Source organism: Aquarana catesbeiana, linkage group LG10 (assembly GCF_042186555.1).
Source record: "Aquarana catesbeiana isolate 2022-GZ linkage group LG10, ASM4218655v1, whole genome shotgun sequence".
Taxonomy (NCBI): Eukaryota; Metazoa; Chordata; class Amphibia; order Anura; family Ranidae; genus Aquarana; species Aquarana catesbeiana.
Window position 1 is genome coordinate 169,833,599 of NC_133333.1, and position 15,317 is coordinate 169,848,915.

Genomic DNA, 15,317 nt, shown 5'->3' on the forward strand with positions numbered 1-15,317 from the left:
GTGACGCTCTGGTGAACTCCATACCCAAGAGGATGAAGGCAGTACTGGAAAATAATGGTGGCCACACAAAATATTGACACTTTGGGCCCAATTTGGATTAGGGTGTACTCACTTTTGTTGCCAGAGGTTTAGACATTAATGGATGTGTGTTGAGTTATTTTGAGGGGACAGCAAATTTACACTGTTATACAAGCTGTACACTCACTACTTTACATTGTAGTAAAGTGTCATTTCTTCAGTGTTGTCACATTAAAAGATATAATAAAATATTTACAAAAATGTGAGGGGTGTGCTCACTTTTGTAAGAGATACTGTATATATAACTATTATATTATAATTATTATTTAAATTTTTTATGCTTACTTGCAGGCAGCTGGAAATCCAAAGTGAAGACAGTGTCACCGTATTCACTAATCTCGTGAGCAGCCTCTTTTCATGTAGTAAATCAACCCTCTTTTGAAATGGTGGTATCAACCATAGATCATATAATATATTGGGTAGTCAAAGTGAACACAGATTCAGCTTATATATTAAAGTGGAAATTTATGTAATAATTGAAAATGTGTAAACAGGCAGTATTTTTATTTCAGCCACATACAATGTCTATTCTGTAATAAAGGACTCTCACCTGCCTGTTGGACTTCTTACTATGTACACTGAGCTTCGCATGCACAACTCAGTGTACATATTCGGCTGGGATGAATGAACTCTGGCTCATGTGCAGCATGGCCTATCAAGATGGCTGATGATCCCAAACCAGGAAGACTAGATGAAAATGTGGGCCCTGGCAAGGGAGCTAGCGGATGTCACATCACTGAAGGGGGGTGAAAGTTGTAAGTGAATATTTCTTTAGTAAATCAGCCTGTTTTCTGGTGTTACTTGTGTACTGTAATCATTGCTACTTCCACACCTGACCAGGCCTTACAACTTTTCCTAAACTGTATGGATAACCAATACTTTTTTCTGTTTTGGGTAGAGCAGGGAAAAGTTAAAGCGCAACAGTTCTTTTGCTGTTTGTCTCCTGTTGGGGGGATTTCACTTAACCTCGTGTCTAGATGAGAATAGACTTCTACAAAGTCAGGGGAATTCCCCATTACACACTCCTCTCCTTTCTGAGAGCAATGTTCCACTAAATTCCGCTGATAAACCTACACTTCCAAGAGAGTTGATTTCCTGGCAGCCCCGCAGCTTCCATTATTTCTATCTGGCAACCTCCACGTCACTGACGTCTGACCACTGCAGAGAGACTGCTGCTTTGCAATGGTAAAAAAAAAGTGAGGTCACTGACCTAGGAATGCTGGTAACTTGATGAACAGAAAAATGCTTTAGCAAATAAGTTTCTGTATATGTATTTCAACTTTGTAGTCAGTCCTTTGTTCAGCTTTTAAAGCAAAACTGCAAGCCACCTGCTAACATATAAAAGCTTGTGTTATATCCCTTCTTTCTACACTAATGCCTTATAGAGAGGCCTTACCTGTAGAGTCATGTCTGCTTTACTCAAAGTGGAAAACAGGCAATCTGGAGGACATTTATAAAGCTTACACCGGCTGGATACAGAGTATCTTATGTATTTTATACATGTTATTTACAAAGCACAGTTGTATTGCTTTTGCTGTTGTATTGATGTAAATTCATGGCAAAACCTTTGCAAATCACAGAAATAACCCTATTTTTTAGGGTTTTTAAGTATAACTACATTACAGTGGATATAAAAAGTCTACACACCCCTGTTAAAATGTCAGGTTTCTGTGATGTAAAAAATGAGACAAAGATAAATCATTTCAGAACTTTTTCCACCTTTAATGTGACCTATAAACTGTACAACTCAGTTGAAAAACAAACTTTTATTTTTTTTATTTTTTTTGGGGGGGTAAAAATTAAAAACTAAAATAATGTGGTGTGCACACACTCTTATAACTGGGGATATAACTGTGCTCAGAATTAAGCAATCACATTCAAACTCATGTTAAATAGGAGTCAGTACACACCTTCCATTATTTAAAGTGCATCTGTCTGATTCAGCCCAAATAAAGTTCAGCTTAGTCACATACAACAAAAGCCATGGTCCACAGAGAGCTTCCAAGGCATTAGAGGGATCTCGTTGTTAAAAGGTATCAGTCAGGAGAAGGGTACAAAAGAATTTCCAAGGCATTAGATACACCATGGAACACAGGGAAGACAATCATCATCAAGTGGAGAAAATATGGCACAACCGTGACATTACCAAGAACTGGACGTCCGTCCAAAATTGATAAAAAGACGAGAAGAAAACTGGTCAGGGAGGCTGCCAAGAGCCCTACAGCAACATTAAAGGAGCTGCAGAAATATCTGGCAAGTACTGGCTGTGTGATACATGTGACAACCAATCTCCCGTATTCTTCATATGTCTGGGCTATGGGGTAGAGTGGCAAAACGGAAGCCTTTTCTTAAGAAAAACATCCAATCCCGGCTAAATTTTGCAAAAACACATCTGAAGTCTCCCAAAAGCATGTGGGAAAATATGTTATGGTCTGATGAAACCAAGGTGGAACTTTTTGGCCATAATTCCAAAAGATATGTTTGCAGCAAAAACAACACTGCACATCACCAAAAGAACACCATACCCACCGTGAAGCATGGTGGTGGCAGCATCAAGCTTTGGGGCTGCTTTTCTTCAGCTAGAATAGGGGCCTTAGTCAAGGTAAAGGGAATTATGAACAGTTCCAAATACCAGTCGATGTTGGCACAAAACCTTCAAGCTTCTGCTAGAAAGCTGAACATGAAGAGGAACTTCATCTTTCAGCAAGGCAACGACTCAAAGCATACATCCAAATCAACAAAGGAATGGCTTCACCAGAAAAAGATTAAAGTTTTAGAATGGCCCAGCCAGAGCCCAGACCTGAATTCAATTGAAAAACTGCGGGGTGATGTGAAGAGGGCTGTTCACATGAGATGCCCTCACAATCAAATCAAAAGGTGCTTCAACAAAGTATTAGCGTAAGGGTGTGCACACTCATGCAACCATATTTTATTTATTTATTTTTTTTTTTTTACTTCCCTCCACCTAAAAGATTTCAGTTTGTTTTTCAACTGAGTTGTACTGTACAGTTTATAGGTCACATTAAAAGGTGGAAAAAGTTCGGAAATGATTTATCTTGGTCTCATTTTTTTTACATCACAGAAACCTGACATTTTAGCAGGGGTGTGTAGACTTTTTATATCCACCGTATTTACAGTAATTCATTACAATAGAGGACAAGTACCAAATACTGAAAAAGAATCATAAAAGTTTCATATTTATAATAACAGCATTTTATCTAAGACCAAGGTAAATAAGATTTACGTGATTTGCCCAAGTAGAAGAATTTCTTTAATGTAAAGTATAAAGTCAAGGATTGATGTATCACCCTATAATGGTAAGCAAGAAGCGTATTCATTTAACTGGCTGTGTACGTTTTTATAAATACATCTGATTCAATAAAAAGAGAAAACAAGACTAGAGAGTTTTTTTTTCTTTTTTGGAAAGGTGTATAAAACATACACGTTTTACATGTTACATCACAGTAAAAAGAAAAATCAAGAAAACAAAAACAAACATACGAAAGTACAAAATACCCAATAGACCAGCAGTAAAAAGGGTCACACAGTCCCTTACCGTGAAGGAACCAATCCCCCCTCTCTCTATGCAACACTATCCCCATACAGTCACCTGATTAGCACATATCAAAAATACACAAGGCACTCAAACACACACATACTAAATATATATATATACACATATACATACACACACACACACACACTATAACTTTAAAGTGGCTCTAAAATCTTAAAGTTTTTAACTTAAAGTGATTGTAAAAGCAGAAGGTTTTTTATCTTAATGCATTCTACGCATCAAGATAAAAAGCCTTCTATGTGCAGCAGCCCCCCTAATACTTACCTGAGGTCCCTCTAGATCCAGCCATCTTGCAGAAGTGTCTCGGCTGCCTGGGACTCCCCTCCTCATTGGCTGAGACAGCAGCACGGCGCCACTGGCTCCTGCTGCTGTCAAAGTCAGTCAGCCAAAGAGGAGAGAAAGGGGGATGGGGCTGAGCCACAACTCTGTGTCTGAATGGACAAACAGAGCTGTGGCTCGGCTCAGGTGCCCCCATAGCAAGCTGCTTGCTGTGTGGGCACTCAACAGGAGGGAGGGGCCAGAAGCACCAAAGAGGAACCCAAGAAGAGGAGGATCCAGGCTGTATATAAGTATAACATGGTTTTTTTTTTTTTTTTTAGTTAAAAATAACAAACACGAGACTTTAAAATCTTTTTAATACATTCCCTGCATTAGGGAAAAAAGGCTCCAGTACTAACTTCCCTGGTCCTAAACACTTACCTGATGCCTCACTCAATCCAGCGCAGTCTCATCTGCAGCACCGTTCTCCCCTCTTCCTAGTCTTACAGGAGATTCTGAGAGCAGCGGGAGCCATAGGCTTATGGTGCTGTAGGTCAAATCCTGTGAGGAGGGAGAGGGGACTGTGGCATGCTGTGTGCGTCTGTGGTTTGCGGAGGGGGGGGGGGGGGACAAAAATGTACAAAAATACATTAATTTTTTTTTTTTTTCGTTCAACAAGCGGGATTTTTTCATCCACACATTCGAGGTGGATGGGAGAATTACTCTTGCTGTAGCTTTGTATTCTGACAGTGGAGAGCCTTCCTTCGCCATCAAAACACATTGATCAGTGTTTCCATCTATAGCCAACGGCATTGATCATTGAGGAAAAACCCAATAGACCAGTTGTACAGAAGTCAATCAATAGATTGACTTTGTACAACCAGCCTGCCTATACATGGATCGGAATTCAGCCAGTCCATACTGAACCGGCCAAATAATGACTCCTGTATGGCCGCCTTAATGCAGCTGATTCAGAAGAAAGCACAACAAAAAGTATGGCCGGGCAGCTGTCAGTTTAAACTCACAATGAAGTGAATATTATCTTTTCTGGCCCCATCAGCAGCAGTTCAGTTAGATAAAGCATCTATCTGTGTTATGTTTAACAGAGGCCTTTACAGGTAGGTAACACATCTGTGTATTGTAATCAGCACACATCTATAGAGAGGGTGTCCATAACTGTTTGCAATGCCTGGCAGGTAAAGACTGATTAGTGGCTCTATAATGTACACCTTACAATGTGCTAGCACTGACAGCACCGCATTCACTTTGACAGAGACAGAGGATCTGCCTCCAGGCAATTCACTACCAGTCCAGACAAGCTAAGCACACAATATCCACCCTCAGAGGCCCCCAGGGTATACTGAGGACTTGCCAAACTTCCCCAAAATATCCAGTACAACAGACCAAGTCAAGGTGTGACTGGCATGAGACAATCTTATGTCAAAGCACAGAGACTCTTCATCAAGATTTACAGTCAATGTCAAGTCTGCAGTAAAATATGTACAGTGTAATAGTGGAGGGCAGGCACCGGACATCTCAGGATGCAGACAGCTTCCTGGAATATCTTGCCAAATAGATGTTTTCTGCATGTTTGTGTAAGTGGTCACATGACTGCTCGTTTTCTCATCTTTTCTCTTAGATCATCTTTGGACTGTTATAGGTGAGACTGACTTCCCCATGACGTGCTGCAGTCGGGTGGTTGCTTGGAGAAAAAGGGGACATCACTGTGGATAATTCCACACAATGTTTTAAGTGTTGTCACAATAATGCAGGAAGCCGACCTGCAGGATGTTTACTAGCAAGATCAACAGGTATTATAGGCATTAAAGAAAAAACAAGATACAGACACTGTACTCCCTAAAGAGGAACTGAACTCTGGAAGCTGTGGCCAATAATAGAAGGCATAGGGCAAAGGACTAGTCACTGGTATTGCCGGTGTTTTCCTTTTTCCATCCCCCCCCCCCCCCCCCAATACTGAATTACCATGCCTTGTTCTGAACTGTGTTTCCATCTTGGTAGAAGCAGGGCTTTGCTTCCTCATGTCAGAGCCTCCAGCAAGGAGAATAGTGAGCAGAACAATAGTGACATTGCTGAATCGCATCCCAAATCTTCGGGGACTGGCATTCAAAGGCAGCACAACCATAGATTCACAGTGCAGTTCTATACGTTAGCTATGAGGCTGTAAGCATAGGAGTGCCTAGGCATACTCACATTCTAGGAAGTTTGCTGATCTTTTTCAGGATGTACTCTAGACAAAATTTCCACTAATCCCAAGTGAAAGCTCAATCTGGACAATCCATTCTATGGCCACACAGAGGATGGGATGGTATTGCAACCTAATAGTTTAATTTTGAAACCAGGATACAGATATTCAGAATCATGCAAAGCAGAAAACTTGTCTTGTCCTGTGAGGTAACTCTTGTGCAAAGAAGGCAATTGCATGGCTGCCCACCAGATGAAAAAATTGAATTATCATAAAGCAGACACTGAAGTGAAGTGGTCATAGCAGTAGGTACCCTTTGCCAGAGTGGAGAATATGAACAGGTTTACATTGCCTACTGCTAAATCCAGCCCAGGAATAGGTTAGAAGAGGTGCAGGAAACAAGACACTAATTTCCGAACGAACGAACGAACGAACGAAAGAAAAGACAAAACCCGATTGGTTCATGTGAACAGCAGAGGCCTTTTTTAATTTTCTCCAGAAGTCACTGCCTGTGCGGTCATATTATTCATGTAGATTAAATACATGTTAGAAATAATAGCATAGGGTTGGAAAATGATACACAAATTCAAAGTGTAGTCACAAGGTCCTATAGAACACTGAAAAGAATAATTGGGGAGAATTTGTTAAAACAAGAGTAGAAAGAATCTAGAGCAGCTGTGCATAGTAACCAATCAGCATCTATCTTCAGCTTGTTTAATTAAAGTGGAACTAAACCTATCAATTTAATGGTTTCCCAAAACAGTTATATTCAAGACATGCAATGAACGTGTAACTGCTGTAACTGATCACATGGACAGCACCATGGCAACTGCAGATCAAGCAGAGGCTAAGATGGCAGCTTCCTTGGCTGGAAAGGATAGGAGGGTTTAGTTCTGCTTGAAGCTCTGAAAATGAAAAGCTAGAAGCTGACTGGTTGCCAAGAAACTGCTCCAGATTCTAGATGCTCTGATCCAAAGCTGGTCATACAAGGTTATTTATATTTTGTTCAGCTGCAGGGTGGATAAAGGAATCCCCCCACCACCACCACCACCACAGGACATTGTCTTCTGACAGCTATACCCGCTGCTGTCCAAATACAGTGATCAGCAGCTGCAGCCACTGGTGGATGGTACATTTTACATCCGGTTCTTTCAACAAAAGTCAATTAGACAATCAGTTTGTTGGGTTAGCCCAACCCACACACTGATTAAAATTTGTCTGTTCCCTTCTGGACCACAGTAAAGCCAGCTTTAGTAAATTGCCTTCAATGTGTGAAGTACTGCAAGTCGAAGCATTGCATCCAATATGACATACTTTCTCACGTCAGTACAATAAATTTAGACTGGTTTACATCTATGGCAGCCCTATGTACATCATCTTACTCCTATGCCCTGCCTTATGGTATGTGTACAGCAACATTTGTCTGCTCCTGAAATGCTTTCTTTCTTCATACAAGTTAATGCAAATGCAATGCAGCTAGAATTTTATTGAAAGTAACTCAAAAGCTAATCACAAGCACTATTAGATTGGGTCAAATGCAGCAAGTCAAATCAACACAAAAGCATGCTGCATCTGGATTTCTTCTGAGTGCATAAAAGCCTTTATTTATCAATAACTCTGAAAATACACAAAGATAACCAAAAATATCCACTTTAATAAAGCCCAACTCCAGGAAAATTTAAAACTCATCCCTTGCAGTGGGGGTGCGTCTGCACTGCAAGTGTCAATTCCCTATTTTGTCTAGGGGACAGGAGAAACACTTTTACTTACCTGATCCTCCACTCCCTCAGCAGATGGTACTCCTCCACACTCCAGAGCTGGACTGTCCCTCGCCATTAATACAGCGTCAACACTTCCAATGCAGGGCTATGGATCCTACTTTGATCTTGATGTCAGGATCCTAGACCGCTAGACCATTGGAGATGATGTCAGGATCCTAGACCGCTAGACCATTGGAGATGATGTCAGGATCCTAGACCGCTAGACCATTGGAGATGATGTCAGGATCCTAGACCGCTAGACCATTGGAGATGATGTCAGGATCCTAGACCGCTAGACCACTGGAGATGATGTCAGGATCCTAGACCGCTAGACCACTGGAGATGATGTCAGGATCCTAGACCGCTAGACCACTGGAGATGATGTCAGGATCCTAGACCGCTAGACCATTGGAGATGATGTCAGGATCCTAGACCGCTAGACCATTGGAGATGATGTCAGAATCTTAGACTGTTAGGAAAAAAGGTCTGCAGGGACCAGTCTAGCAACAGGGAGTAGCTGAGGAGCAGCTAAGTAAAGATTTTTGTTCCCCTCCAGGGGTCTCCAAACTATGGCCCTCCAGTTGTTCAGGAACTACAATTCCCCTCATGCCTAGTGAGGTCTGTGAACGTCAGAGTTTTACAATGCCTCATGGGACGTGTAGTTCCGCAACTGCTGGAGGTCCGTAGTTTGGAGATCCCTGCCCTAGACCTATACAAGCAATTAACCCTTACAATGCAGACACAGCCCCACTGCAAGGGATAATATTTTACTTGTCTGGAGTTGGGCTTTAAGTCATGCAATATAAGGACTAATATACGTAGGTATCTGTGCTTTGTTTCTGTAACAATACACACTGATCCTAGAGAGTCATGATAATGTGCAAAACTGCAGAAAACCATAGTAACCAGATTTCAGTTTACTGAAGTCAGACCAGAGAAAGAAAAATTTTGATTGGTTGCAATAAGTTACCGCAAAAGTTGCTAAAAATTATAAACTCAACACAAAACACGGATCAGTCTAGCAATAACGATGCACTCTATTACGAATGGACAATTTTGGCTCCTGCTTCAAATAAAACACCTTATGCTACTGTCTAACAAGGTTGTTTTTTTTTGAAAATTTTTATAACAAATAAACAAAAGAAAATGCAAAAGAAACATAATAAAATTCACATAACAAACCTAAACATAAAAAGGAAAACAAAACAGCATCAATATAATTAAATTCACTGCCGTCAGATTTTTCCAGAAGACATTCCAGTTCAACCAAGATGTTATATTAAAAAAAAACAAAAAAACACAACGACATTCTGTGACAAGCCATCCTAGTCTACCAATAACATGCCATGCCTTTATTTTAGATTAAAGGAGTCCAGCCTGAGCTTTTTAGGATGGGCTTCTATGGGTGACAGGAGTGAAAGTGAGTTTTGCACTCCTGTGACCCATTTTCAGCAGAGAGCGGTCTGAAGTCCACTCTCCTCTGACATCACAGGTCAGCACCGCATCATCCCAACTCAGCACCGCATCATCCCAACTTAGGAAGTCTGGATCCACCAGTTGCCTGGACCAATGGCAGTTTCAGCCTCTCAGTGAGCCGACACAGAGATGGCCGCTCCCCGCCCCTCCACAGCTCAGCGCTCCAGTGAGCATGGAGGAGCAGAGCAGGAGAGATGCTGACTAACAGGCAGCTCGGGAAGGTGAGAGAACCGAGCCATCAGCGATGTTCGGCGGCTTGGTTCTCAGTAAAGAGGCGGTGGGGGACAGATGCAGCATCGGAATGATGCTGCATCCACCTAGGTAAGTATGAAACAAAAAAAACATACTTCTCTTTTAAGGTTGTTTCTTGTGTTTCTTGCAATGCAGTGCATGAAGATAATGTGCAGATGACCTCGGTATCTTGTTGTAGCATTATAAAAAAAGGTATGGACTCCTTGGGATCAGTTTAGTTACGAGTTATGAATTTTGTTCATTTGTGTTGCAATGTCAGCAATTATTGTCTTTATGTTATTTAGCTTACTTGTATGTTTTCATTAGTGGATGTACACAATTCATTTGGTAACTAGGAGATCAGTACACATTTAGATAAGCATATTGGGGTTGATTTACTAAAATCGAAGAGTGCAAAATCAGGTGCAGCTGTGCATGGCAGCCAATCAGCTTCTAACTTCAGCTTATTCAATTAAGCTGACAAAAAACTGGAAGCCCATTGCTTTCTATGCAGAGCTGCACCAGATTTTGCACTCTTTAGTTTTACTAAATCAACCCCATTGTTTCCAGCTAATTTTGCAATCATCTCTGGTGTTATATGGTGTTCATAAGTGCATTTCTTTTCAAGTGATATTATAGATTTTAAACATTTAATTATTTACTCATTTATATGAATTTGTTGGTCTATAAACCATCTATGAATGGAATTCACTTGTCAGAAGGCTCTTGATGAGCTATATGATATTTTTTAATTCTTCTGATGGGTTAAAGCAGAGTTCCACTTAAAAGTGGAACTTCCACTTAGCGGTCTCCTCCCCCGTCTGGTGCAACATTTGGCACCTTTCAGGGGGAGGGGGGGGGGGGGGGGGAAGGCTACCTGTTTTTGACAGTTCCTTTCCCCATTTTCGGGAGACGGAACACGGTCTCTCGGAGGTTGGACCCCCCCTCCTCCGCCGCACCAATTAGAAAGCGCGGCGTGCTTCGCATATGCGCAGTAGGGAACCGGCTGTGAAGCCAAAAGGCTTCACTGCTGGGTTCCCTTATGAAGATCGGCTGGGGTGCCGACACTGCGGACTCCCTGGACAGGTAAGTGTCCATATATTAAAAGACAGCAGCTTAAAATTTTCAAGGGGGAGCTGGACCTCCTCTTTAAAGGTGGTATGTCTTTTTCATACTACCATATTAAATAAATGTATTTCCGTAAGAAAAAAGTGTGGCTGATTATTCTTTGATGGAGTCGTGGCAGTTTAATATTTGTTTTTTCCCTGATGAGCACACAAGGCGGCGCAGTTCTTGCTTGGGTTTGCTTTTGCCGTGTACTGCAGCTGACAGTTGTTATTAAGGAAAAAATCAATGGCAGTGATTTATGCGATCTGGACTGTTCCCCATGTCAGGACATGATCAATATCTCCATCTGCTAAGTGCCACTACAATGATCAATCCACATTTGATACATATAGAATGGAAGGTGACACAAGACAGATCACTATACCGTCATCATGAGCCTCTCTGTTCTTCCGTCGATGGCGCTCTCTCCTGTGGCTTACAACTGAATCTGTTCCTGTCTCATTGTCAAGGCCATCTCGACTGCTGCCAGCATTTGGACTGTAATACATAAAAAGTTGGCAAATATTAAATAGTAACAAAGGGAGAATGATCTACGAACTATGGGGGAAAAGTGAAGTAGTTGACTGTATGAGCAAATCAGGTTTGTTGTTTGATTTTCCTAGAGTGAAAGATGAAGTTTGTTTGTTATGGGCAACAGTTCAATTTCTGCATCAAACGTGTGAGCTCCAGTCTACATAAGTCAGTACTACGTCTGTGGAAAGTAGTGAAGTGCACTTTATGGCAAAATGTCACATTGAAACGTGTCAACACAAAGTTGTACTGGGACAAGGGTAGCAGACCAAACGACACAAAGTGGGTCCAGAGAAGGAAGCGGATCCATAGATCATCATTCCTACAACACTGCCAAAGGACATGTCAGGCAAGACATTTAGCAGAATCACTATTATGTGGCAGCCATTTACCCTATAGCGTTACTTGTTGGCACAGAATGCTATAGAATCTTACTCGCTAGTGAGGGAGCAGTGATGAAGTAACATCTGGGTGGTTAAGCCATCCAAGATGATCCGACTTGCGGTGCCAACTTGTGTGCTAAGAATCTTGAAGGGGAACCCCGGCAAAATGTTAAACAAAATTTTCGTGTGTGAGATTCCCCCCCCAAGACGATGCCAGACCCTTCGGTCTGGTATGGCTCTTAAGGCGAACCCCCACGCTCCAAAAAATGGCGTGATGGTTGTTGTCGTCCCCCCCCCCCCCCCCCCCAAGATCCATACCAGACCCTTATCTGAGCACGCAGGCCGGCAGGTCAGGAAAGGGGGGGGAATGAGTGTGAAATGACTTATATTGGCATGGGCCGGGGCCACCTGATGACATCATTTGGAGGACACGCCCCCTTGTGACGTCACTGCCCTGGGCATGATGGGGTGATGACGTCACAAGGGGCGTGGCCTCCAAATTACGTCATCGGGTGGCCCCGACCCATGCCAATATAAATCATTGCACACGGCGGACCCAGCATTACACCGGGAGATCGCGTTGAGTCAACTTCAGAGTAAGAACAGAGGGAGAAGACCCAGCAAAAGAGCGAGAACACAGTGGAGAGAGAAGACAGCGCGGAGAGGAGGAAAAAGGACCAGAGAGGAGGAAAAAGGACCGGAGAGGAGGAAAAAGGACCGGAGAGGAGGAAAAAGGACCGGAGAGGAGGAAGAAGGACCGGAGAGGAGGAAGAAGGACCGGAGAGGAGAGAAGGACCGGCAGAGGGAGAAGACGTCGCCAGAAGAGGGAGAAGACGTCGCCAGAAGAGGGAGAAGAGCCTAAGCTGCCTTAATAAAATACTAGTGTGTTTATTTTCGACACTTTCTTTTAGGTGAATGGGTAGGGGTACAATACCCCCATACTCACCTAGAGTGGGGGGCCAGGATCTGGGGGCTTCCAGATTCTGATAAGCCCCCACCTGCAGACCGACAACCACCGGGCAAGAGTTGTTGGGAAGAGGCCCTTGTCCTCATCAACATGGGGACAAGGTGCTTTGGGGTAGGGGGAGCAGAGCCCCCCCCGCCCCAAAGCACCCACCCCCCATTTCGAGAGCATGTGGCCTGGTATGGTCCAGGAAGTGGGGGGGCCCTCGCTCATCCCCCCCCTTTCCTGACCTGCCGGGCTGCATGCTTGGATAAGGGTCTGGTATGGATCTTGGGGGGGACCCCCACGCCATTTTTTGGGTGTGGGGGTTCCCCTTAATATCCATACCAGACCGAAGGGTCTGGTATCGTCTTCGGGAGGAACCTCACGCAAATTTTTTTTACATTTTGGCGGAGTTTCCCTTCAAGATTCTCAGCACACAAGTCGCACCGCAAGTCGGGTCATCTTGATGCGACTTCTATTCAAATCAATAGGCTCCCATAGGGAACCACTGATTTTAAACAGAGGCAGAGAAACGCTGGACGAGGCTTAACACTGTGTATATAGCGTTAAGCCTTGTTAAACCGCATTTAACGAGGCTTAACGTTGTATACACAGCGTTAAGCCTCGTTAAACCGGGTTTAACATCTTTTGCTAGCGTCTGGCGTTTTTACAGCTCTAGAGCTAAAGCCTCAGAACACGCTGGTCCTGGGTTTTTTTTTGGAGCTTAAAAACGCCAATGCCTGTTACAGCTCAAAAACACCATGGTGTGTATGAGGTCACTGAATTACAGAGTGGCGTTGTTAAGCTGCAAAAAAAGCGCAAAAACGCAGCTGTAAAAACGTCCGTGTATATGAGGCCTAAAAGAAAAAACTTCTGGCTGGAGTTAGCTGACATTTAAAGTATCACTTTTTTTTTTCCAGAGTGGAGATGGATTAGAACATGTGAGATTTTTTTTGCTGTCTGTGCCCCTATTAGGGGATTCCCTCTCTCTATTTGTCCTATTTACCATTATCATTAAAAGTGAAAGTAAATGAAAATCCCAAATTTTGGGTTGTACCCAGAAAAGTAACAGGGAAAAATCTTCCAATTGGGCCTCTAGTTTTGGTGATATGGGGGGGTGGCTCAAGGGATTGCCTTAATTTGCAGGGATTTCCTATCTCTTCCTGTTTGGCTACAGGACAGGAAGCGAAGGGAAATCTCTGCAATGGGATACAGATGGCAAAAAAAAAAAATCTGACAGGGGTTATAACCCTCCCTTACTCTATCCAAACTGAAATAAAACGTTTGCCTTTAGTTCTACTTTATTAAAAGCACCAATATTTCAAACACAGAAATTTCTTTTTGCATATTTATTCCTGTACCCATGTTCCACATTTGCAGGTAAAATTCGATCAGTAAGGGTTGAGGTTAGGGATCCGTGCAGGCCACTCAAGTTCCTCCACTCCAAACGCATCAAACCATGGGGTTGATTTATTAAAGGCAAACACGCTGCTCACTTTGTAAGAGAATTTTCACTTTGCAAGAGCATTTTCCTTTAGCTTGATGAATGAGGTGACACTCTGACTTCCATCATTTAATCATGTGCAAAGAAAAATATTTTTTTTGTATGTAAATTTTGTATACTTCGCAACATAAATTTCCACCACATGTACTAAACTAAGGGAAAATTCCTTTGACAGGTGAAGAGCCTATTTGCCTTTATTAAATCAACCCTTATGTCTTTACGGAGGTGGCTTTGGACACAGGGACATAGTCATGCTGGAACAAAAAGGGCCTTCCCCAAACTGTTACCACGTGGTTGAAGCGTACAATTGTCTAAAGAAATGTTGTATCCTGTATAAAAGTATATTTCACTGGGAAAACCTCAACTCTGAATAAACAATATAACTAAACAACCACCAAGCAGACCTCCCTGGTGTGATATCTAATGAGTGGCTGCCAGCATAAACGTGTCCCTCCCTTGATAAAGTCAAATGACGAAACATGTTGGGGCAGACCCAATGACATCATCCGCGACCCAGGAAGTGTATGCCGATGTTTTATGCTCTTTAAGGGGCCAGAGTCCACCTGCAAATGCTTTTATCTGTATGCACCATTTTGTGCACACTTGACGTGAGTGTATTTTAAGAAGCTTGATGGTTCCTTCTAACCTTTAAGGAGTGGATTTATATACACCAGCTGACCTTCCGAGCCTCATCCTAGTGAAGTACCCAGAGGAGGAATATCAGTATAGGACTTGGTCCCAACTAAAAAGGGTGATGCGTATTAGACCTATATCTATTAAGTCCAATTTTTGAGGTGAGCTGCCATCCTTATTGTTGAAGGATTCACGTGGTGTTATAAACAGCATCCAGTCACTGCATGTGTTTTAAAGGAGAAGTCTATCAATCACACACTTAATACAGTAACTCACAAAAGTGAGTACACCCCTCATTTTTTGTAAATATTTTATTATATCTTTTCATGTGACAACACTGAAGAAATGACGCTTTGCTACAATGTAAAGTAGTGAGTGTACAGCTTGTATAACAGTGCAAATTTGCTGTCCCCTCAAAATAACTCAACACACAGCCATTAATGTCTAAACCGCTGGCAACAAAAGTGAATACACCCCTAAGTGAAAATATGTACAAAGCACCAGATCTTCACAGGTTGCCACTGGAGTCCTCTTCCACTCCTCCATGACATCACGGAGCTGGTGGATGTTAGAAAACTTGCACTCCTCCACTTTCCGTTTGAGGATGCCCCACAAATGCTCAATAGGGTT

General features: G+C 42.5%; 1 protein-coding gene across 5 annotated transcripts in view; it reads right to left on the bottom strand.

Annotated features, from left to right (window-relative positions):
- Positions 1-15,317, bottom strand: part of DVL1 (dishevelled segment polarity protein 1) — a 252,973-nt gene that overhangs the window by 166,753 nt on the left and 70,903 nt on the right. For all 5 annotated transcript variants that reach the window (XM_073602952.1, XM_073602951.1, XM_073602950.1 and 2 more), the window contains exon 4: positions 11,076-11,188. In XM_073602952.1, coding sequence (XP_073459053.1) covers positions 11,076-11,188 — 113 coding nt within the window. The remainder of the gene's footprint in view (positions 1-11,075; positions 11,189-15,317) is intronic.